The 22,476-nt window shown below is 40.3% G+C and overlaps 4 protein-coding genes across 4 annotated transcripts; 3 read left to right on the top strand and 1 right to left on the bottom strand.

Moving 5' to 3' along the window:
* The first annotated feature begins 1 nt into the window (after position 1).
* On the top strand, positions 2-6,474 carry LOC111337534 (uncharacterized). The gene is made up of 3 exons (XM_022943863.2): positions 2-74; positions 180-367; positions 1,815-6,474. Exons 2-3 carry the CDS (start codon positions 292-294, stop codon positions 5,348-5,350), a joined length of 3,612 nt encoding a protein of 1,203 aa, XP_022799598.2. The 5' UTR covers positions 2-74; positions 180-291; the 3' UTR covers positions 5,351-6,474.
* A 2,158-nt stretch (positions 6,475-8,632) lies between these two features.
* On the bottom strand, positions 8,633-12,048 carry LOC148741587 (uncharacterized). The gene is made up of 3 exons (XM_088735267.1): positions 11,252-12,048; positions 10,450-10,524; positions 8,633-10,198 (listed from the first exon to the last, which is right to left on the bottom strand). The coding sequence occupies exons 1-3, from the start codon at positions 11,348-11,350 to the stop codon at positions 9,815-9,817; spliced, it is 558 nt and encodes a 185-aa protein (XP_088591393.1). The 5' UTR covers positions 11,351-12,048; the 3' UTR covers positions 8,633-9,814.
* A 338-nt stretch (positions 12,049-12,386) lies between these two features.
* Positions 12,387-15,103, top strand: LOC148741586 (uncharacterized). The gene is made up of 3 exons (XM_088734429.1): positions 12,387-12,509; positions 13,879-14,945; positions 15,074-15,103. Exons 1-3 carry the CDS (start codon positions 12,434-12,436, stop codon positions 15,101-15,103), a joined length of 1,173 nt encoding a protein of 390 aa, XP_088590555.1. The 5' UTR covers positions 12,387-12,433.
* On the top strand, positions 14,905-21,391 carry LOC148741585 (uncharacterized). Its single transcript, XM_088742745.1, has one exon. The coding sequence runs from the start codon at positions 15,258-15,260 to the stop codon at positions 20,421-20,423; it is 5,166 nt and encodes a 1,721-aa protein (XP_088598871.1). The 5' UTR covers positions 14,905-15,257; the 3' UTR covers positions 20,424-21,391.
* The last annotated feature ends 1,085 nt before the right edge of the window (positions 21,392-22,476 follow it).

Genomic DNA, 22,476 nt, shown 5'->3' with positions numbered 1-22,476 from the left:
AGAAAGGAGACCGAAATAAAGACGTCGCAAGGATACCCCGGGAAGCATGGAATTATTGTCAATTGTATCTCAAGGTAAAATTAAAAGAAACATGGTCTGAAATTTTGATGGTTGATTTTTCCTGAAGTAAACGAAAATCGATCAAAATGCATTAATTTTGTTCATCGTTTCCATATAAGGCAAGTACTTCTAATCTATCGTTCAGCTTATTGTGAAGAGAGAAGGTTCAAGACTCGCACCTCTCAGCTACCAACTGAAACTGATCCCTGAGCAGTACGTGGCAGCAACAAGATGGAAAAACAAGCACCCGCTATTGTTTCTAGATGTCTCATTTATCTTTTGGTCTGTGTCTTGACTGTCTCATCAGGTAAATTACTTATCTTTGGCGACATTGAGTTTAAACTGAATAGCTCACGAAAGCGCAATTGTTAGAAAGTATTACCAATTCAGCCTCTGGAAACTCGAAACTGAATTTTGTTTACAATCATGGATGATTTGTTCATCTGTTGATCCACTTTGTTCTATTCTTTGCTCTTGTATTTGCCCCTGTTTGATTATATGTTCCAGATTTCTTCTCTCTAATTTGGCTTTATGTATCAAATCTCTCTGTAACCAGCTAACAACACCAGCTTGTAAAAGGAACTCTGGCCACAGAACGTTTCACTCAACCGCTTGTCGTTTGTGGAACACTCTCGATCCAAAACTTAGGTCACTCTCCCATACAAATTTTAAAAATTACTTATTTAAACTCTATCGTAATAAGAATTTCTTTATTGATCATTTTAAGATTTGTAAAACCTTCTAGTTTTATTAGCAGTCAAATAATTAATATCGTATTATTAGATGTTCATTATTTAAAATTTAGTTAGTAGATTATTCTCTGATAGTTAATTAATTTGATCGATACGTTTTATTACTTTAAATTGTAGGAGGGCCATTATGAAAACTACTGGGTGACCAGTAATCAATATATTTTACCATCGTTAAATAAAGTTTTCTTCTTCTTCTTCTTCTAAATCACCGTGGCGTTTGGTATTTGTGAACAAGCATTCATATTCTTATCGAGTCCCGCTTTTTTGTAGATTCATTCGGTCGCGATCAACCCCCAACAGACCCACTCATGCTAGCATCGAATTTTATTGTTTTATCTGAGAACAACAGTTATTTGGTCCAGAACGTAGCAATGGCTGAATACTTTATTGGATCTTCCTTGCAAAACGAAGCTTTTTTGTTTCCGAAACTGAAAAGTATTTGTTAAAGTCTTGAACTTACTTCCGAGCAGAATGTGAACTTTGCAGAGCCATTTTTTATCATAACATGAACTAGTAGCCTATTTCTAATATTTGGTCAGTGTAACGAAACGACTGAAAGAGCTCGCTAATCGCTTTCGGTATGAGTACGATGATCACCCTGGGTGATGATAGGTAATTACCGCAAAGAACACGCCCGTAATCAGTTAGTCTCAGCTGTTTCAATATATCGGGTTTCAGATCGCCTTAACGCATAGTCAGTTTCGAGCTAGTCATCGCTTTCCCACCCACACCACCCCTACTGGTTTAGCTTATTGACCTCTAACGCTAGCGTCTCGTTCTGCTAGTCAATAAATTAACTGTGTTGCCCAAACATCGTAATCTGTGTTTGATATTAATAGTAATTAGTGAAACCCTCTCAAAGCTTAATTTAGGAATGCTACTCTGCGCGTTACGGTTTCATCGCTAATGGCACCTCATTTTACACCTTAATCTCGTTTTTCAATGTACAACTTGCGCCTGTTATCGAAGAGAACTAACGAAATCAATTATTCTACATTGCAGTGGCTACGGATTCTCCTATCTACGTTTCTCTCACCACAGGGAAAGACAGTCGTCGTTGTGGCCAACTGAAAGTCCCTTGTAAGACACTAGAACATTCTTTGGAAAGGGTTACAGATGGTGGATCACTTTTCTTGAATGGAACAGACTCCCAAGATAATCCCTACAGGTGCGGTCCAGGAAACAGCACCAGTGTTGCAAAGAGTTTAACGATCTCCAGCTGGTTTGCGCGTGCGCATATCTCTTGCGAGATTAGGTTCAAACTAACTCTACCTGGACGAACGGGCATGCGTGCTACATCAAGCTCAAGATCATATCCCTCTCCTTTTACTAATGACGGACTCGAGACAAAATCAGGACTCACGGTTACCATAAGGGATCTATCATTTGTTCAATCTGGTGTCACGGTTGCCTGTAGTGAAACAAAATGTTACGTAGAAGTTGAGCACTCGTTGTTCGAGCAAGGTGGTCTTACCTGTATGGGATTATGCTCTTTAAACGTAGGGAACAGCACGTTTGCTAACCCTACGAGGGCGCATGTTCAGTTTGGTGTTTTCTGTTATGGGGCCATCGGTTGCTGTTTGGAAGTTGCGAATACTCTATTTGTGCAAGCTAGTCTTATCTGTAACGGATCATGCTTCATGAAGGTATCGAATAGCAACTTTAACGACTCTACTGTAACAGTTTCTAGAAATGTCAACGCTGGGAAAGACGCGAATATGACATCAATCGCGATCGCCCATTCGAATTTCATTCGGAATAGATCACAGTCACTTATCAAATTTCATTGTCACCTTGGCTTCGAACTGAAAATTTATCAATGCAATTTTCGAGATGATCACTGGCTTTCTGATCCTGACACTTTAGTAGACCTCCATTCAAGTCCACCGTCAGTTGATAGAGTACGGGTGGCTTTCGACAGAAATAATTTCACTGCCATCGCCGGACCAGCCTTTAACCTTCGCGGTTGTTTTGACTCGATTTCATTTGTGGATATGTCAATGATTGGCATGAAGTCATTTGCAATCAAAGTTGATGACACGCACCATAACTGTCAGCCTAGAAATGTCACAGTCCACATGAACAACTGTTTATTTAATGGCACATTGCAGTCTGTTAACCCTCATACAGCTGTAATTGACATTGAAGCACGTGAGGTTACAATCTTAATGAACTACATGCAGTTTCATTTTAACAACCGCTCTTTGATTTTATTTTCTTCGAAAAAAGGAAGTTTAACCATCAACAATTCAGACTTTGCATATAATTCCATAAGAGATTGCGACAATGTCTATCCACTTTTATTTTCCAAAAAATATAAATTCGAGAAACTGACTAACTCACCCGAGATTAAAAAACAGGAGCGAGATAGCGTGGTTGGCAGCATGGTGTTGAATATTCAAAACACCAAATTCTCTTTAAACATAGTACCCAGCTCGGTAATAACACTTTCCCAAACTTCAGCAACTTTCTCGAATGTTACCTTCATTAATAATACTGTTGATGGGCTCGGTGGAGACATACGCATCAAGGATCAAAGTTTGGTGTCACTCAGCAGCTGTCAATTTGAGCGTTATTCACACCATTACTTTGCATCAGCCTTTGTCTATTCTGAGGTGAACTCAAACGCTACTGTTAATATCACCAACTGTCGTTTCAAATCAGACGTTGAGGTTGATGCAAGCATAATATTTTTTCTGAGATCTGGGATACGCCTCTATGCTGATAAACAATCCAACATAACGTGTCCGCTGGGTTATTTCCTTGAATTAAACCCGCCTAATGTTAGCCTTTCAGGCTCACCCACAGAAGATACATACAATCCTACTTGCAAAAAATGCTCCGTCGGATTATATAATCTTCAGCGAGTGTACGTAATTCCTGATTCTTCAGTGAACGAAAAATGCATCCCCTGTCCCTATGGAGGCAACTGCACTCATGGGATCGAAGCAAAACCAAACTTTTGGGGATATCTTGAGCCAGAAGATCATCGACCAACCGTGAAATTTGAGATTTGTCCTCTGGGATATTGCGAACCAAGTCCAGGAAGCTTCAATAGTTGCCATGGTTACAGAAATGGCTTCCTCTGTGGTCAATGCAGAGAAGGCTACACTGAAGCGATGTTTTCTTCTGAATGTCAAGAAGAGGAAAACTGCCACAACAACTGGTTTTGGTTCTTTAGTTTCTTATACGTTGCTTGCTTGTCATTCCTTCTCATTACACGTCCTTGTATATTTCAAATATTATGGCGGAATGCTGTGTGGTTTCGACCTAAAAATCATGAACGTCAGTCTTCACAGTCTTTACACTCCGCGGAAGGGGAGCACTGTATTGGCAAGCACTTTGATCATGCACTTGTGAAAACGATCTTTTATTTCTACCAGACTGTAGAATTGCTTCTAATTTCCACCTCACCTGAAGGTCTGATGAACACAGTGACATTTGTACGCCCGTTCATATCTCTATTCAATTTTGAGATTATGAACGAAGAATTTGGTTGCCCTTTTCCTGGGCTCACAGCAGTTACAAAACGACTGTTTTCCAGTTTGACAGTCTTTGGAACAATTGCTTGTATTTCGATGATTTGCATCAGTCATAAAACAATGAGTTACTTTGGTTGCCTTGACCATCCAGGTGTCAATCTATATCTGGCAGCTACAGTAGAAACCTTACTTCTTGGTTATGAAAAGCTTTCAGATGTGTCCTTAAATCTGATGAACTGTATCCAAGTGAAATCAGAATGGCATCTTTTTCAAGATGGGAACATCCTTTGCTGGCAATGGTGGCAGCATGCTATGCTTTCCTTCATCGTGGTGTTCGTCGTTCCTTTTATTTTCGTCCTATTCTGGGGTTCAAAGAAATTGAACGAACACCTTGTGTCGACCAAAGAACTCACCGCGGCTTGTTTCTTGCCCTTACCGTTCTTATGTTACTGGGCCATTCGATTCTGCATCAAAAAGGAACCTTCACATGAACACTTTGAAGAAGCTGAAGAAATCAAAGAAGTGCTTCACGAACCATTTCGACCACCTAGCGGAGACGACGAAGGGGCATTGTACTGGGAAAGCGTTTTAATAGCGCGGCGTTTAGTTCTCTTGTGTCTACATTCCTTCATAGCTGATCCTATGTTGCGTCTCTTATGTCTCACCTTTGCATGCATGGCCATTCTGTTGCATCATCTGTACAAGAGGCCCTTCAGAGACCCCATGGCCAACGCTTGCGAAACATTTTCTCTTATCGCTCTGGTCATCATCTCTACCTCTAACTTGGCTGAGGCGACTCTAGTATCCGCAGGAACAGAAATCGGTGGTCCAATAAAAAGCGTGTTCGAAGTACTTCAGTGGATTGAGCTCGCTTTACTTGGAGTTGTACCAGCATGTCTCCTTCTTTTGTTGTCTTTTATGGTCCTGTCGCAGTTTTTTCGTTTATTCTTTCACGTCATCATGTGCGACAAGAGGCAACCACAGAGGCTAAGGCGGCACTGGCATTTTCCTGTTGATGTACAAAGGCCACTCCTTTATCTGTCTTCATCTATGTAGCGAACGTCAGTACATTCACAGCACATTTGTACTAAGTAATTGTTTGGAGTATTATGAACTTTGAGGATTTACATCTTATCGTATTTCGGTAAGATGGACAATCTTGCTGGCAAAAGAGAAAAATAGACAAGGTTACGTTTCTTGTGAGTTAGCAGGAAATTAACGTAATGTTCGACCTGCCCGGTATTCCTTGGAAACATTTTTTTCCGATAATCTGTCATATTAAGATTAGTTTCATTACCTTTCAAGAAAAGATTATTGTTAACTCACCACCAAAAGGGAGCCATGAAATTTATATGCATAGGCGGCGAACCAGGAGGAGAGGGGGACACAAGGTCGAAGCCTCCAAACAAAAATGTGGGGGGCAGCCCCCTTTTATGTTTTGGTGCCAAAAATATCCCTAACGTATCTCGTGATCTTTTCACAAACTCTTATATTTACATCGCGCTTGGCGGAATAATATGTTATAAAAGCTTTTTTGAACAGCTCCAGCCTGTGTTCGAGAAACTTATCAACTGTAGCAATTCCATCAAACTAGACAGCGCGCCTAGGAAATTAGACATGAATTGATTTTGTCTATCGGGACCCAATCGAATGCTGGCTGAGAGATTTTAGACTGTGCCGGAAAAAAATGAAAGAAGTCACAAATCGATTACGGACACTTTCGAAACTGTTAAGATATCAAAGATGTTTGCTTGTGCCAACGAACAACGCAAAGGGCATTTTGGAAACTTGAGTAGGGGTAAGCGCATGCTTGGTTGTGTGACGAGAAAATTTACTTGGTCCTTCCATAGGCTCTGAAATATTTTTATGATCCCTCCCCCGACCCCCCATATGCAGTTAATTGGCAGTCAACTTTGCACAGTTTCCCTTTATACGCTAGTGGCCACAACTATTCCCCCGTCTATGCTTACCCCCATAAAAACCTTGTGAATCCCCCTCCCCCCACCAAAAAAAAAAAAAAAAAAATCCTTCACTCCCCGGGTGATGAGCCGATGTTTATTTTTTACTACAATGCATTGATTATCTATGTTAGGACTTTCAATTGATTACTGTACCAGATCTACCTGTAGAAAGATTAATTTTTTATTAGTACCTTGCAATAAATTTCCCATATTATCGACTGTAATGATGAAAGAGTCGAAAGATTAATGATTTGGACACAAAGCGTTATTAGAAATTGTTAAAGAGAAAGTGGTACATGTCTTCTTAGAGCACCTAAGATTTGCTAAGAAACAGTGGAGATTTAATGTCGTGTTCAGTGTTCTGAGGGTCTCAATGGGGTTAACCTTTAGCTGTAAAACGGCTCAAAAATTGAGCCGTTAGGCGTTTATTGTCGTGTTCCGCATTCCAAGGGTCTCAATGATGGGGTTGCCAACTGTTAGCCGTAAAATGGCCAAAACATTTAGCTGTTAGGCCTAAAAATTGACAAACTTTAACTTTTATTTAAGAGTTTAACCTTTAAAGTATTTTCTATCATTTTGGGTTTACTGTAGCCGTAAAATGGCTAAAATTTGTTAACCGTTACCTTTCAAAGCCATCCCCCTCTTGAGAACCTCAATTCCCAGCGTAGATTAATTAATGAAAAAAAATGGACTTGCGCCAACAAACTCAGCCAAAAGTAGTCTTAATAACAAGCTCAGTTTGTTTTCCTTTCTTGGTTTTCAACAAATGGGCTATGTACGAATTAAGAGATAGCAAAGAATCTTTAAATTCTGGAAATATTTTCTGTCTTCAAGTCCTACGAGGTTAATCATAGAACTGAAAAAATTGATGGTGAAACGAAAATGTGGTTTTGGTTTGGTAAATATGGTTTGGTTTGGTAAATATGTTATGGTTTGCCATAAAAAAATGGAAATTTATTCGTCAGGCCTTAAAAAAATTGACAAACTTTAAAACCCTTAGAAGCTTTTCAAGGGTTATCATGAGGAACTCACTGATGCGTGCAATTATATGCATGTATTTGAAATCCCATGTAAAGCTAAAGAGAGAGAAGCTTTCTCAGAAGTTTACGTGTTACTCTCCAAACTCAATACAAACGGAATTCCAACAACAACAGTAATCGTTTCAAACTTCACTGAAATATTTCAGTTGCAAATGAAGGAAGTGAGGCGCCAGTTTGCATCACCAGGCCACCTACAAGCAGAGGTGAGTCGTTCTCAGACTGCTCTCTTTCTGTATTTGCTCATGAGAGCTTTGTAGTCATGTGATTCTTTCTGACCAATTTCAAAGATTGGCAGCGAAACGCTTGACCAACCGCGATCCTCTTGATTGAACATAGTTATAAGAGTTCCGTCTGTTTTTCTCCGTATTCCTGAGCGGAATATTTAAAATATCATCAACTTTTATATAATTTAAAATCCTTTTTATTTCTTACTACTTCTTTAAGCTTTGACCAGAACAGGTGAGTTTGACATGCAGTTCGTTTTTCGTACGATTTCGCAGTGATATTGCGGTTCAGAACAATTATGCACTCCCTGGAAACGTTATGGCGTTTTATGTCGGTGACGATGACTAAGAAGTTTTTGCAAATATTTGTCTTCCGCACCAATCTTGGTGGTTGGTTATCTTATACGGATTGTAATGGCATTGTACCACAGTGGTATGTTCTACAATTAATATGTAAATAATGTACAATAAAGTGACGATTTAATTGTGTATTGACGAACGTTACTTGATAAAAACACTTGTCATACCTTTTTGACTTAGCCGCACAGAAAACTTTGCCGTGTATATGTTTGAGTTTTCATCTCCACGGAAAGAATCCCGATTCAGAAGAAGCCCGATTTTTTCCACCAGTTTCAACAGGCGATTGAGTCACGTTGAACCAATCAGCATCCACGCAATTTTTATCTGACAGAGTAATCGAGAAGTGGTTGGATGTTTCAAATCTTTGGCAAAACTGTTCAGGTTACCAGGGCCGTTGTGTCAATAACGGCCTCCTTAAATAAGTTGCCGCTTTGCAACAGTTTCAACGAGTGATTTCAGCATACTTTTTAAGAAAGAATAAGGCAATCAATCTGATCAGAATAAGGCAATCAGTCTGATCAGAAATAAGTGACTGAAAAATAAAAGATCCAGGGAGCACAACAACCTCAATCCAGAAGGTTACTTAGTTCCTTTAGGTGACTACAAAAGTGCCTATGCTTATAAGTCTTCAGTACGCTCCTTTGCACTTACCTTTTTGAAAGAAAAACCTATTCTTTTTTTATGAACAATATATTGAAATTCTCCACAAGTTCAAATTCCAGAATATTTACTATTCTTACAAAAGGGATTCTCATTTAAAAAGCAGTTGAAGATGATGATGATCGGTGACTCCATGACCTGAAATTCGTGTAAGTCATATTATGCGGGCTTGTTATCATGAAAAGGGTACGAAAGTCGAGGTGCATGTGATTAAAATCGCAATGCACCGTGGAGAGGGTGCTAATGATCATAAAATAAATTGGAGTTTCTTGTGTCCGATGAAGAGCATATCAATAATCGGACAATCCAACTTTCCAAGGCATAACTTTGGAATGATGAGCTGTTCGCACAACTTTGTTTAAACGCGAAGGCGTCCTAGAAAAGGAGCCTTATGTCCCACTGGACCATTTTTCAATCAACCGTCGTGTGATGTAGAACACTTAGAGTCAAGTCAGCTTGAGTTACAGCTACTCCAAAGCAGTGAACAGCGGGCGTATTCCTCAAAATTGTTTTATGTCTTCATCACAATACAAGAATTTTTGAGACTTGTATTTCCTTTCTCCAATGGAAACTGTCTTTATTTGTGGCGGTAACTTTGAGATCGAAGTAGGTGGTTCGCACGTTACCTCATGCCACCATGCTGGAGGAAGTAAACAATAGATATCTCATTAGCTCCTTTTGTTCGTTTACCAGCATTTGAAATTGACCCGCACATGTCAACGGTGAGTGACAAATGAGCCTAGGTCTTCCCAGGGAAGACTTCCTTATATAGCGCGCCTTCGTGTTTAATTAAAAGTAACCGCTTACTCAATAATGCTGTATAAACCACTAACCACTGCATTACTATTCTTTGCCACCAATTCTTTTTATCGTTTTCTTTTTACTTATTTATTAATTCTACTGTACATGAGACACTTTCTCATTTGTATTTTCTCCGATTCCCATCAAAGAAGAATTATCAAACAAACCGTAACTAATGAATAGCTGGGGCTGTTACATCAGATCAACGTCTTAACTTTTATTCCCATTGGTATCAAACGGCTTTTCACAACTGGTATCGTCTCAGTTATATTCCCATACAAAGTAACGCCAGGTATTGAACATTCTATTGCACTTCGTCTGGTTTTTTTGAACGAAATGCAAAATCAAGGGCGTTCACCGTTTTAGTTTCCACTGCATGGAGGCGACAAAACTCTGGTTCGAGCCTGACATTATTAGGTGAAACGATTGGCTGTTTTTGGTTTTCAAAGAATTTGATGGGAAGTTAATTTTGGTTCATTTTCTCCTTGTTTCATACGTTTCTTTCATCTCTTTGCATGTCATTCGTTTTAATAAACTGTCCTTTTTCTTGGCCTTAACATCCATTCCCATGAGATCCCCACAAACTCTAATGAAAATCTTGGTTTTCTTCTTCTTGTTCTTCTTCTTTTTCTTGATCGGCACGCACCAAGGAGGGTACAGAGGTAGCCAGGTGTGTGTGCAGGGCCATGTCTGAGGCCCAGTCTGAGAACCTGTCTGAGGCCATGTTGAGGGAACTGGGGCTGACGATATCAGTGGTAAACACTTACCGACCCCAAAATGGTCGCTACAAGTCATTTTATCACAGCACTCTCTGTCACGATGGCAGATACCGTTCTCTGCCACACACCAGCGAAGAAACTAAAATGTAATAGAAGATGGCTTCAGAAGAAATTTTTCAATTTTACAGAGTAAAACTGGATAATAGAGCTTTTTGTCCTTCAAAAGGTGCATATCAAGGTACGAGGATCGGATAAAAAATATTGGATTTACCTAGACTTTTTATTTTATCTCCAAAGTTTGATTTTGGTATGATAACGAAAAATAATGTTACCCTTGCTAATGAAGTCAAGAAAAGCTCATGCTCGTCACATCAACGAATTTCTTTTTACCTGTGACTGACAGAAAACTTCAACACTGAGCGCCAGAAGTGACACGCAAACAAAAAGCATGTTCTTCATCGCCATCTGAAAATCAAAATGAAGTCAAGTTGGGAAAATTGTTCAGAGGGGATATTCTCTCTCAATCTTCCGTAATTAGGATAGGAAGACACTAAATCCCAGAAAAGACATAGTCCTTTTAAGGAGATTGAACGGCGAAAACGCACCAAAGTGTTTCGAGTGCGGTACAAACTCTTATTCTTCTGTAAACAATTATACTTCCACCTCAGCGTTACGTATTTGAAACCAAATAGCAGTGCCCTCGTGATTTTTACCGAAACAAATCTGATTAGCATCGACTATCATTGACCATCTGATCAGAGAAATATGGAAAGAATTCCACTCTTGATGAGCTTTCTTTTGGATACAATGAAATATATGAAGTTCATATATTTCATTGTATCTGATTTATCACTTTCACGGGTTTATTACGAATCAACTTAACGGCCTGCTCCCAGTTGGCTTGTTAGCTCAATTGGTAGAGCGCTGCACTAGTATCGCAGAGGTCAGTGGTTCGAATCCCGTACAGACCTGATTTTTTTCAGGTCTGATTTCCGCTATTGCTTAAAAGCGCTATCTACTGCGAGGATCGTGCATCATACGAGCTTTCTTTTGTTAAGATGATCATTTTAATTAAAGGTATCTATCAGCTATCAAATAAATTGAAGAATTAACGATAATAACTATGTGTAAATCAATGGAAAGGCCGGATAATCTAATTGTCGACTTAAAAAAAAGGATTCAGTCACCATACCTCAATAAATTGAGTGGCTTGATGAAGAGACTGGCTTCTCACAAAGTTGTCGTAATGTCGATTAACATTTCTGGTACCATTCAACTCTAACCCATACATGTTGATCTTATCACTTTTCACCTTGTACCAGTCTAGGGGAACATGTGGTTTTCCAGAAACATCTTTAAGTAATTTCTTGTGGCATTAAATACGTTTTAAATTAAAGAGAGAGTCGTGTTTGCGGTCATGGAATAGGTTTAAGTTCTTAATCATCATAATTTAAAGGTCTCTTTTCGACTTCTCGCTTTCTTCCTACGGCTACAATTTCCGCCTAGCGGTTATCTTCCCATTACTATCGACAGAAGCTTTTCCGATGGTTAACTACTTTTCATGACTCACCGGGTAAAATTTGTCGGCTAAAAGTTTTTTGGCCGTTTTACAGCTTATGGTTCACCCCATTAAGACTCTGTAAAGATGACCCTTTTTATGTTCAGCGCCATCTTAATTGGCACTGACTGTTTATTGGAAGCCCTCCGTGTAAACATGCTAAAAGAAACAAATTAGGAAAATTGTTACGAGATGGCATTATCCTTTTCCTCTAAGGTTGCTAAATGAAAAAATAAAGAATGCTGAAACATGTCTTGTCTGCTTCCATTCAGATGAGCGTTCAAAGTTAGGTTGAAAATTAGCTTCCTGGTGTGTTTCTGAAACTTTCTTTTCCTTTAATCTTCCTTTTACAGGCCGATTTTTCTTCAATTCCTGTGGTATTTCATTTATTTACAAAGCGTTTCGTTTAAGAGTTTCGATGGGAACTTATGGATTCTATTAACATATCAACGACAATTATATCAAATTTAGCTCAATGCTATTTCAATATTATAATGGAAAAGGGCGTATTTTCCACTGTATATGCAGAAAGGAGACCGAAATATAAACGTCGCAGGGACACCCTGGAAAGCAAGGAATCATTGTCAGTTGTAACTCAAGGTAAAAATAAAGAAACATGGTCTGAAATTTTGATGGTTGATTTTCCCTGAAGTGAACGAAAATCGATCAAAATGCATTAATTATGTTTCATCGTTTCGATATAAGGCAAGTATTTATAATCTATCGTTTAGCATGGTCTGACGGGAGAGAGAATGTTAAGTCTCGCATTTCTCAGCTACCAGCTGAAACTGATCACTGAATAGTGGCAGCAACAAGATGGAAAAACAAGCACCCGCTATTTTTTCTAGATGTCTGATTTATCTTTTGGTTTGTGTCTTGACTGTCTCATCAGGTAAATTACTCATCTTTAGCAACATAGAGTTTAAACTGAATAGCTCACGAAAGCGCAATTGTTGAAAGGGATTATTAATTCAGCCTCTGAGAGCTCGACACTAAATTTTATTTACAATCACGTATGATTTGCTCATCTCTTGATCCAGTTTGTTCCACTCTTTGCTCTTCTATTTGGCTCTGTTTGATTATATGTTCCAGATTCATTCTCTCCAATTTGACTTTATGTATCGAATCGCTCTGTAGCCAGAAATCACCGTTGCGTTGGTATATGTGAACAAGCATTCATATTCTTATCGAGTCCTGCTTTTTTGTAGATTCATTCGGTCGCGATTAACTCTCAACTGACCCACTCATGCTAGCATCGAATTTAATTGTATTATATGAAAAGAACAATTATTTGGTTCAGAACGTAGCAATATCTGAATACTTTATTGAATCTTCCTTGCAAAACGAAGCTTTTTTGTTATCGAAACTAAAAAGTGTTTGTTCAAGTCTTGAACTTACTCCTAAGCAGAATGTGAACACTGCAGAGCCATTTTCTATTATAACATGAAAACTACATATTAGTAGCCTTTTTCTAATATTTGATTTTGTTACGAAACGGTTGAAAAAGCTCGCTAATAGCTTTCGGTATGAGTACAATGATCACCCTGGGTAATGATGGGTAATTACCGCAAAGAACACGCCCGTAATCAGTTAGTCTCAGCTGTTTCAGTGTATCGGGTTTCAGATCACCTTAACGCAAAGTCAGTTTCGAGCCAGTCATCCCTTTCCCGCCCACACCACCCCTACTGGTTTAGCTTATTGACCTCTAACGCTAGCGTCTCCTTCTGCTGGTCAATAAACTGTGTTGCCCAAACATGGAGCCAGTCATCGCTTTCCCACCCACACCACCCCTACTGGTTTAGCTTATTGACCTCTAAAGCTAGCGTCTCCTTCTGCTAGTCAATAAACTGTGTTGCCCAAACATGGAGCCAGTCATCGCTTTCCCACCCACACCACCCCTACTGGTTTAGCTTATTGACCTCTAACGCTAGTGTCTCCTGCTAGTCAATAAACTGTGTTGCCCAAACATGGAGCCAGTCATCGCTTTCCCACCCACACCACCCCTACTGGTTTAGGTTATTGACCTCTAACGCTAGCGGTTCCTTCTGCTAGTCAATAAACTGTGTTGCCCAAACATCGTAATCTGTGATTGATATTAATAGTAATTGGTGAAACCCTCTCAAAACTTTAGAGATGCTACCCAGCGCGTTACAGTTTTATCGCTCATGGCATCTCATTTTACACCTTAATATCGTTTTTCAATTTGAAACTTGCGCCTGTTATCGAAGAGAACTAACGACATCAATCATTCTCCGTTGCAGTGGCTCCGGATTCTCCTATCTACATTTCTCTCACCACAGGTGAAGACAGTCTTCTTTGTGGTCCACCGACAATCCCTTGTAAGACACTGGAATATTCTTTGTACAAGGTGACAGATGGTGGATCACTTTTCTTGGATGGAACAGACTCCAGAGATAATCCCTACAAGTGTGGTCCAGGAACGCGCACTATTATTGGAAAGAATTTGAGGATTTCCAGCTGGTTTGCGCGTGCGCATATCTCGTGCGAGATTTGGTTCATACTAAATCCACCTGGACGAACAGGCATGCGTTCTACAACAAGCTCAGGATTATGTCCCTCTCCTTCTACTAGTGACGGACTCGACAGAGAATCAGGATTCATGGTTTCTATAGGGAATCTAACATTTGTTCAATCTGGTGTTACCTGTATTGGAAGGAGCTGTTACGTAGAAGTTGAGAACTCGTCATTCGAGCAAGGCGGTCTTACCTGTAATGGATTGTGCTCTTTGAACGTAGTGAACAGCACCTTCGCTAACCCTACGATGGCGAGTGTTCAATATGGTGTTACCTGTAGTGGAACGAGCTGTTACGTAGAAGTTGAGAACTCGTCATTCGAGCAAAGCGGTCTTACCTGTAACGGATTAAGATGCTCTTTGAACGTAGTGAACAGCACCTTTGCTAACCCTATAATAGCGCACATTCAGCCTCGTGTTGCTTGTTATGGGGCCATCATTAGCCGCTTGGAAGTTGCGAATACTCTATTTGTGCAAGCTAATCTTGTTTGTAGCAGATCATGCTTCGTGAAGGTATCGACTAGCAACTTCAACAGCTCTGCTATAATAGTTTCTACACGAACAGGAAAGAAATGTTACGTAGAAGTTGAGAACTCGTCATTCGAGCAAGGCGGTCTTACCTGTAACGGATCAATATGCTCTTTGAACGTAGTGAACAGCACCTTCGCTAACCCTACGATGGCGAGTGTTCAATATGGTGTTACCTGTAGTGGAACGAGCTGTTACGTAGAAGTTGAGAACTCGTCATTCGAGCAAAGCGGTCTTACCTGTAACGGATTAAGATGCTCTTTGAACGTAGTGAACAGCACCTTTGCTAACCCTATAATAGCGCACATTCAGCCTGGTGTTGCTTGTTATGGGGCCATCATTAGCCGCTTGGAAGTTGCGAATACTCTATTTGTGCAAGCTAATCTTGTTTGTAGCAGATCATGCTTCGTGAAGGTATCGACTAGCAACTTCAACAGCTCTGCTATAATAGTTTCTACACGAACAGGAAAGAAATGTTACGTAGAAGTTGAGAACTCGTCATTCGAGCAAGGCGGTCTTACCTGTAACGGATCAATATGCTCTTTGAACGTAGTGAACAGCACCTTTGCTAACCCTACGATGGCGCGTGTTCAATCTGGTGTTACCTGTAGTGGAACGAGCTGTTACGTAGAAGTTGAGAACTCGTCATTCGAGCAAAGCGGTCTTACCTGTAACGGATTAAGATGCTCTTTGAACGTAGTGAACAGCACCTTTGCTAACCCTATAATAGCGCACATTCAGCCTGGTGTTGCTTGTTATGGGGCCATCATTAGCCGCTTGGAAGTTGCGAATACACTATTTGTGCAAGCTAATCTTGTTTGTAGCAGATCATGCTTCGTGAAGGTATCGACTAGCAACTTCAACAACTCTGCTATAATAGTTTCTACACGAACAGGAAAGAAATGTTACGTAGAAGTTGAGAACTCGTCATTCGAGCAAGGCGGTCTTACCTGTAACGGATCAATATGCTCTTTGAACGTAGTGAACAGCACCTTTGCTAACCCTACGATGGCGCGTGTTCAATCTGGTGTTACCTGTAGTGGAACGAGCTGTTACGTAGAAGTTGAGAACTCGACATTCGAGCAAAGCGGTCTTACCTGTAACGGATTAAGATGCTCTTTGAACGTAGTGAACAGCACCTTTGCTAACCCTATAATAGCGCACATTCAGCCTGGTGTTGCTTGTTATGGGGCCATCATTAGCCGCTTGGAAGTTGCGAATACTCTATTTGTGCAAGCTAATCTTGTTTGTAGCAGATCATGCTTCGTGAAGGTATCGCCTAGCAACTTCAACAACTCTGCTATAATAGTTTCTACACGAACAGGAAAGAAATGTTACGTAGAAGTTGAGAACTCGTCATTCGAGCAAGGCGGTCTTACCTGTAACGGATCAATATGCTCTTTGAACGTAGTGAACAGCACCTTTGCTAACCCTACGATGGCGCGTGTTCAATCTGGTGTTACCTGTAGTGGAACGAGCTGTTACGTAGAAGTTGAGAACTCGACATTCGAGCAAAGCGGTCTTACCTGTAACGGATTAAGATGCTCTTTGAACGTAGTGAACAGCACCTTTGCTAACCCTATAATAGCGCACATTCAGCCTGGTGTTGCTTGTTATGGGGCCATCATTAGCCGCTTGGAAGTTGCGAATACACTATTTGTGCAAGCTAATCTTGTTTGTAGCAGATCATGCTTCGTGAAGGTATCGACTAGCAACTTCAACAACTCTGCTATAATAGTTTCTACACGAACAGGAAAGAAATGTTACGTAGAAGTTGAGAACTCGTCATTCGAGCAAGGCGGTCTTACCTGTAACGGATCAATATGCTCTTTGAACGTAGTGAACAGCACCTTTGCTAACCCTACGATGGCGCGTGTTCAATCTGGTGTTACCTGTAGTGGAACGAGCTGTTACGTAGAAGTTGAGAACTCTTCATTCGAGCAAGGCGGTCTTACCTGCTACGGATTAAGATGCTCTTTGAACGTAGTGAACAGCACCTTTGCTAACCCTACGATGGCGCGTGTTCAATCTGGTGTTACCTGTAGTGAAACGAGCTGTTACGTAGAAGTTAAGAACTCGTCATTTGAGCAAGGTGGTCTTACCTGCAACGGATTAAGATGCTCTTTGAACGTAGTGAACAGCACCTTTGCTAACCCTTCGATAGCGCACATTCAGCCTGGTGTTGCTTGTTATGGGGCCATCATTAGCCGCTTGGAAGTTGCGAATACTCTATTTGTACAAGCGAATCTTGTCTGTAACAGATCATGCTTCGTGAACGTATGGAATAGCAACTTCAACAACTCTGCTATAATAGTTTCTACAGGAACAGGAAAGAAATGTTACGTAGAGGTTGAGAACTCGTCATTCGAGCAAGGCGGTCTTACCTGTAACGGATTAATATGCTCTTTGAACGTAGTGAACAGCATCTTTGCTAACCCTACGATAGCGCATATTCAGTCTAGTGTTGCCTGTTATGGAGCCATCATTTGCCGTTTGGAAGTTGCGAATACTCTATTTGTGCAAGCTAGTCTTATCTGTAACAGATCATGCTTCGTGAACGTATGGAATAGCAACTTTAGCAACTCAGCCGCTATAATTGTTTCTACAGACACAGGAACAGGAACAGAAACGAAATGTTACGTAGAAGTTAAGAATTCGTCATTCGAGCAAGGCGGTCTTACCTGTAATGGATTAAGATGCTCTTTGAACGTAGTGAACAGCATCTTTGCTAACCCTACGATAGCGCATATTCAATCTGGTGTTGCCTGTTATGGGGCCATCATTTGCCGTTTGGAAGTTGTGAATACTCTATTTGTGCAAGCTAGTCTTATCTGTGGCAGATCATGCTTCGTGAACGTATCGAGTAGCAACTTTGACAACTCTGCTATAACAGTTTCTACAGATGTCAACGCTGGGGAAAACGCGAATATGACATCAGTTGCGATCGCCCATTCGAATTTCATCCGGAATAGACCACAGTCACTTATCAAATTTAATTGTCAACTTGGCTTCGAATTGAAAATTTATCACTGCAATTTTCGAGATGATTACCGGAATCCTTTTCCTGACTCTTTGATAGACCTCCATTCAAGTCCACCGTCAGTTGGTAGAGTACGAGTGGCTTTCAACAGAAATAATTTTACTGCCATTGCCGGACCAGGCTTCAACCTTCGCGGTTGTTTTGATTCGATTTCATTTGAGGATCTATCAATGATTGATATGAAATCATTTGTACTCAGAGTTAATGAAAAGCACCAAAATTGTCAGCCTAGAAGTGTCACCGTCCAAATGAACAACTGTTTATTTAGTGGCACATTGGGTTTGGCTAACTCTCTCGCAGCGGCAATTTACATTGAAGCACGTGAGATCACAATCTTAATGAACTACATGCAGTTTCATTCAAACAACTGCTCTTTTATTTTCTTTCATTCTAAAAAAGGAAGTTTAACCATCAGCAATTCAGACTTTGCATATAATACCGTGGGAGATGATAATGTCCATCTACTTTTAATTTCCGAAAAGTATCCATCCGGGGAACTGTCCAACTCACCCAAGATTGCCGAGAAACAGGAGCAAGATGGCGTAGCTGGCAGCACAGTGTTAAATATTCAAAGTACAAAATTCTCTTTCAACAAAGCACTCAGGTCAATAATAACACTTTCCCACACTTTAGCAACTTTGTCGAATGTTACCTTCATTAATAACACTGAAGGGTTCGGTGGAGACATACACATCAAGGACCAAAGTTCAGTATCACTTAACAGCTGTCGATTTGAGCATTCTTCACGCAATAACTTTGCATCAGCCTTTGTCTATTCTGAGGTGAGCTCAAACTCTACTGTTAATATCATCAACTGTCGTTTCAAATCACACGTTGAGTTTGACGCAAGCCTGGTATTTTTTCTGAGATCTGGGATACGCCTTTATGCTGATAAACAATCCTACATAACGTGTCCGCTGGGTTATTTCCTTGAATTAAACACGCCGAATGTTAGCCTTTCAGGCTCACTCATAAACGATACATACCAACCTACTTGCAAAAAATGCTCCGTCGGATTGTATAATCTTCAGCAAGTGTACGCCATTCCTGATTCTTCAGCGAACGAACAATGCATCCCCTGTCCCTATGGAGGCAACTGCACTCATGGGATCGAAGCAAAACCAAACTTTTGGGGATATCTTGAGCCAGAAGATCATCGACCAACCGTGAAATTTGAGATTTGTCCTCTGGGGTATTGCGAACCAAGTCCGGGAAGCTTCAATAGTTGCCATGGTTACAGAAATGGCTTCCTCTGTGGTCAATGTATAGAGGGCTATACTGAGGCCATGTTTTCTTCTGAATGTTATGAAGAGGAAAACTGCCACAACAACTGGTTTTGGTTCTTTAGTTTCTTATACATTGCTTGCTTGTCATTCCTTCTCATTACACGTCCTTGTATATTTCAAATGTTATGGCGAAACGCTGTGTGGTTTCGACCTAAAAGTCGTGAACGTAAGCCTTCACAGTCTTTGCATTCCTCGGACGGACAGCGCTGTAGTGGAGAGCACTTTGATCATGCACTTGTGAAAACGATCTTTTATTTCTACCAGACTGTAGAATTGCTACTAATTTCCACCTCACCTGAAGATCTGATGAACACAGTGACATTTGTACGCCCGTTCATATCTCTGTTTAATTTTGAGACTTTGAACGAAAAATTTGGTTGTCCTTTTCCTGGGCTCACAGCAGTTACCAAACGACTGTTTTCCAGTTTGACAGTCTTTGGAACAATTGCTTGTATTTCGATGATTTGCATCAGCCATAAAGCAATGAGTTACATTGGTTGCTTTGACAATTCAGGTGTCAACTTGTATCTGGTAGCTACAGTAGAAACCTTACTTCTTGGTTATGAAAAGCTTTCAGAAGTGTCCTTGAATCTGATGAACTGTATCCAAGCGAAATCGGAATGGCGTCTTTTTCAAGACGGGAATATCCTTTGCTGGCAATGGTGGCAGTATGTTCTGCTTTCCTTCATCATGGTGTTTGTCGTTCCTTTTATATTCGTCCTATTCTGGGGCTCAAAGAAATTAAACGAACGTATTGTATCGACCAAAGAACTCACCGCGGCTTGTTTCTTGCCCTTACCGTTCTTATGTTACTGGGCCATTCGATTCTGCATCAAAAAGGAACCTTCACATGAACACTTTGAAGAAGCTGAAGAAATCAAAGAAGTGCTTCACGAACCATTTCGACCACCTAGCGGAGACGACGAAGGGGCATTGTACTGGGAAAGCGTTTTAATAGCGCGGCGTTTAGTTCTCTTGTGTCTACATTCCTTCATAGCTGATCCTATGTTGCGTCTCTTATGTCTCACCTTTGCATGCATGGCCATTCTGTTGCATCATCTGTACAAGAGGCCCTTCAGAGACCCCATGGCCAACGCTTGCGAAACATTTTCTCTTATCGCTCTGGTCATCATCTCTACCTCTAGCTTGGCTGAGGCGACTCTAGTATCCTCAGGAACAGAAATTGGTGGTCCAATAAAAAGCGTGTTCGAAGTACTTCAGTGGATTGAGCTCGCTTTACTTGGAGTTGTACCGGCATGTCTCTTTCTTTTGTTGTCTTTGATAGTCCTGTCGCAGTTTTTTCGTTTATTCTTTCACATCATCATGTGGGTCAAGAGGCAACCACAGAAGCTAAGGCGGCACTGGCGTTTTCCTGTTGATGTACAAAGGCCACTCCTTTATCCGTCTCCATCTATGTAGCGAACGCCAGCACATTTAAAGCACAATTGTGCTAGGTAATTATTTGGAGTATCATGAACTTTGAGGATTTACATATTATCGTATTTCGGTAAGATGGACGATCTTGCTGGCAAAAGAGAGAAATAGATAAGGTTACATTTGTTGCAAGTTAGTAGGAAATTAACGTAATGTTCGAGTTACTCGGAATTCCTTGGAAACATTTTTTCCGATAATCTATCATATTAAGACTAGTTTCATTACCTTTCAAGAAAAGATTATTGTTAACTCACCACCAAAAGGGAGCCATGAAATTTATATGCATAGGCGGCAAAGCAGGAGGGGAGGGGGACACAAGGTCGAAGCCTCCAAACAAAAATGTGGAGGGATCCCCCCCACCAAGTTTTGTTGCCAAAAATATCCCTAAAGCATCTCGTGATCTTTTCACAAATTCTTATATTTGCATCGCGCTTGGCGAAATAACATGTTGTAAAAGGTTTTTTGAACAGTTCCGGCCTGTGTTCGAGAGACTTATCAACTATAGCAATTCCATCAAACTAGACAGCGCGTCTAGGAATTTAGACATGATTTGATTTTGTCTGTTGGGACCCAATCGAATGCTGGCTGAGAGATTTTAGACTGTGTCGGAAAAAATGGAAGTAAGTCACAAATCGATTATGGACACTTTCGAAACTGTTAAGATTGCAAAGATGTTTGCTTATGCCAACGAACAACGCAAAGGGCATTTTAGAAAATTGAATAGGGGTAAGCGCATGCTTGGTTGTGTCACGAAAAAATTTACTTGATCCTTCCATTGGCTCTGAAATATTTTTATGATCCCTCCCCCGACCCCCCATATGCAGTTAATTGGCAATCAACTTTGCACAGTGTTCCTTTATACGCTAGTGGCCACAACGATTCCCCCGTCTGTGCTTACCCCCCATAAAAATCCTGGGAACCCCCCTCCCTCCACCGAAAAAAGAAAAAAATAACCTTCACTCCCTGGGTGATGAGCAGATATTTATTTTTTACTAGAATGCATTGCTTATCTAAGTTAGGACTTTCAATTGATTATTATGCCAGATCTACCGCTTAACAAGATTTATTTTATATTAGTACCTTGCTATAATTTTGCCATGCATATTATCGACTGCAATGATGAAAGAGTCGTAAGATTTATGATTTGAACATAAAGCGTTATTAAAAATTGTTAAAGAGAAAGCGGTGCATATCTTCTTAGAGCACGTAAGATCTGCTAAGAAACAGTGGAGATTTAATGTCGTGTTATTAAAAATTGTTAAAGAGAAAGTGGTGCATGTCTTCTTAGAGCACCTAAGATCTGCTAAGAAACAGTAGAGATTTAATGTCGTGTTCCGTATTCTGAGGGTCTCAATGGGGTTAACTTTTAGCTGTAAAACGGCAAAAAAAAAAAAAAAAAAAACTGAGCCTTAAGACGTTTATTGTCGTGTTCCGCATTCCAAAGGTCTCAATGGGGTTACTAACTGGTAGCCGTCAAACGGCCAAAACATTTAGTTGTTGTGCGTAAAAATTGACAAAATTTAACCTTTATTTGAAGCGCGATACCCTCTTGCAAATTTCGCACGTTGCTACATCCTCCTACAACAAACTTAGTCGGCATATTTTTGGACAACATCGACTACAACCTTCCCAAAGAAGTGAAAATGTGTGAAATGCAGACTTTCGTGTTCTCGATTTGACGTCACATTACCCGATAGAGCCATTCCTCTTTAAACTCTGTCGTGGGGCAAGATGGCGTCCGATTTTCCGTATTTTGACTGGGCACAGAAAATTGAAGATTTGAGCAAATAAAAATTTTTTTGCACAGAAATACTCCAAAAAATACGCTTATTTCGTTAAGCGAAAAAAAAAGTTTGGATCTAGTTGCACTTTAACCTTTAAAGTATTTTCTATTATTTTGGGTTTACTGTAGCCGTAAAATGGCCAAATTTTTTAACGGTTACCTTTAAAAGCCATCCCCCTATCGAGAATCTCAATTCTCAGCATAGGTTAATTAATGAAAAGAAAAAATGGACTTGCGCCAACAAACTCAGTCAAA

The sequence above is a fragment of the Stylophora pistillata genome, chromosome 1, assembly GCF_964205215.1.
Source record: "Stylophora pistillata chromosome 1, jaStyPist1.2, whole genome shotgun sequence".
Lineage (NCBI taxonomy): Eukaryota > Metazoa > Cnidaria > Anthozoa > Scleractinia > Pocilloporidae > Stylophora > Stylophora pistillata.
This window is presented reverse-complemented; position numbering and strand designations above follow the sequence as displayed.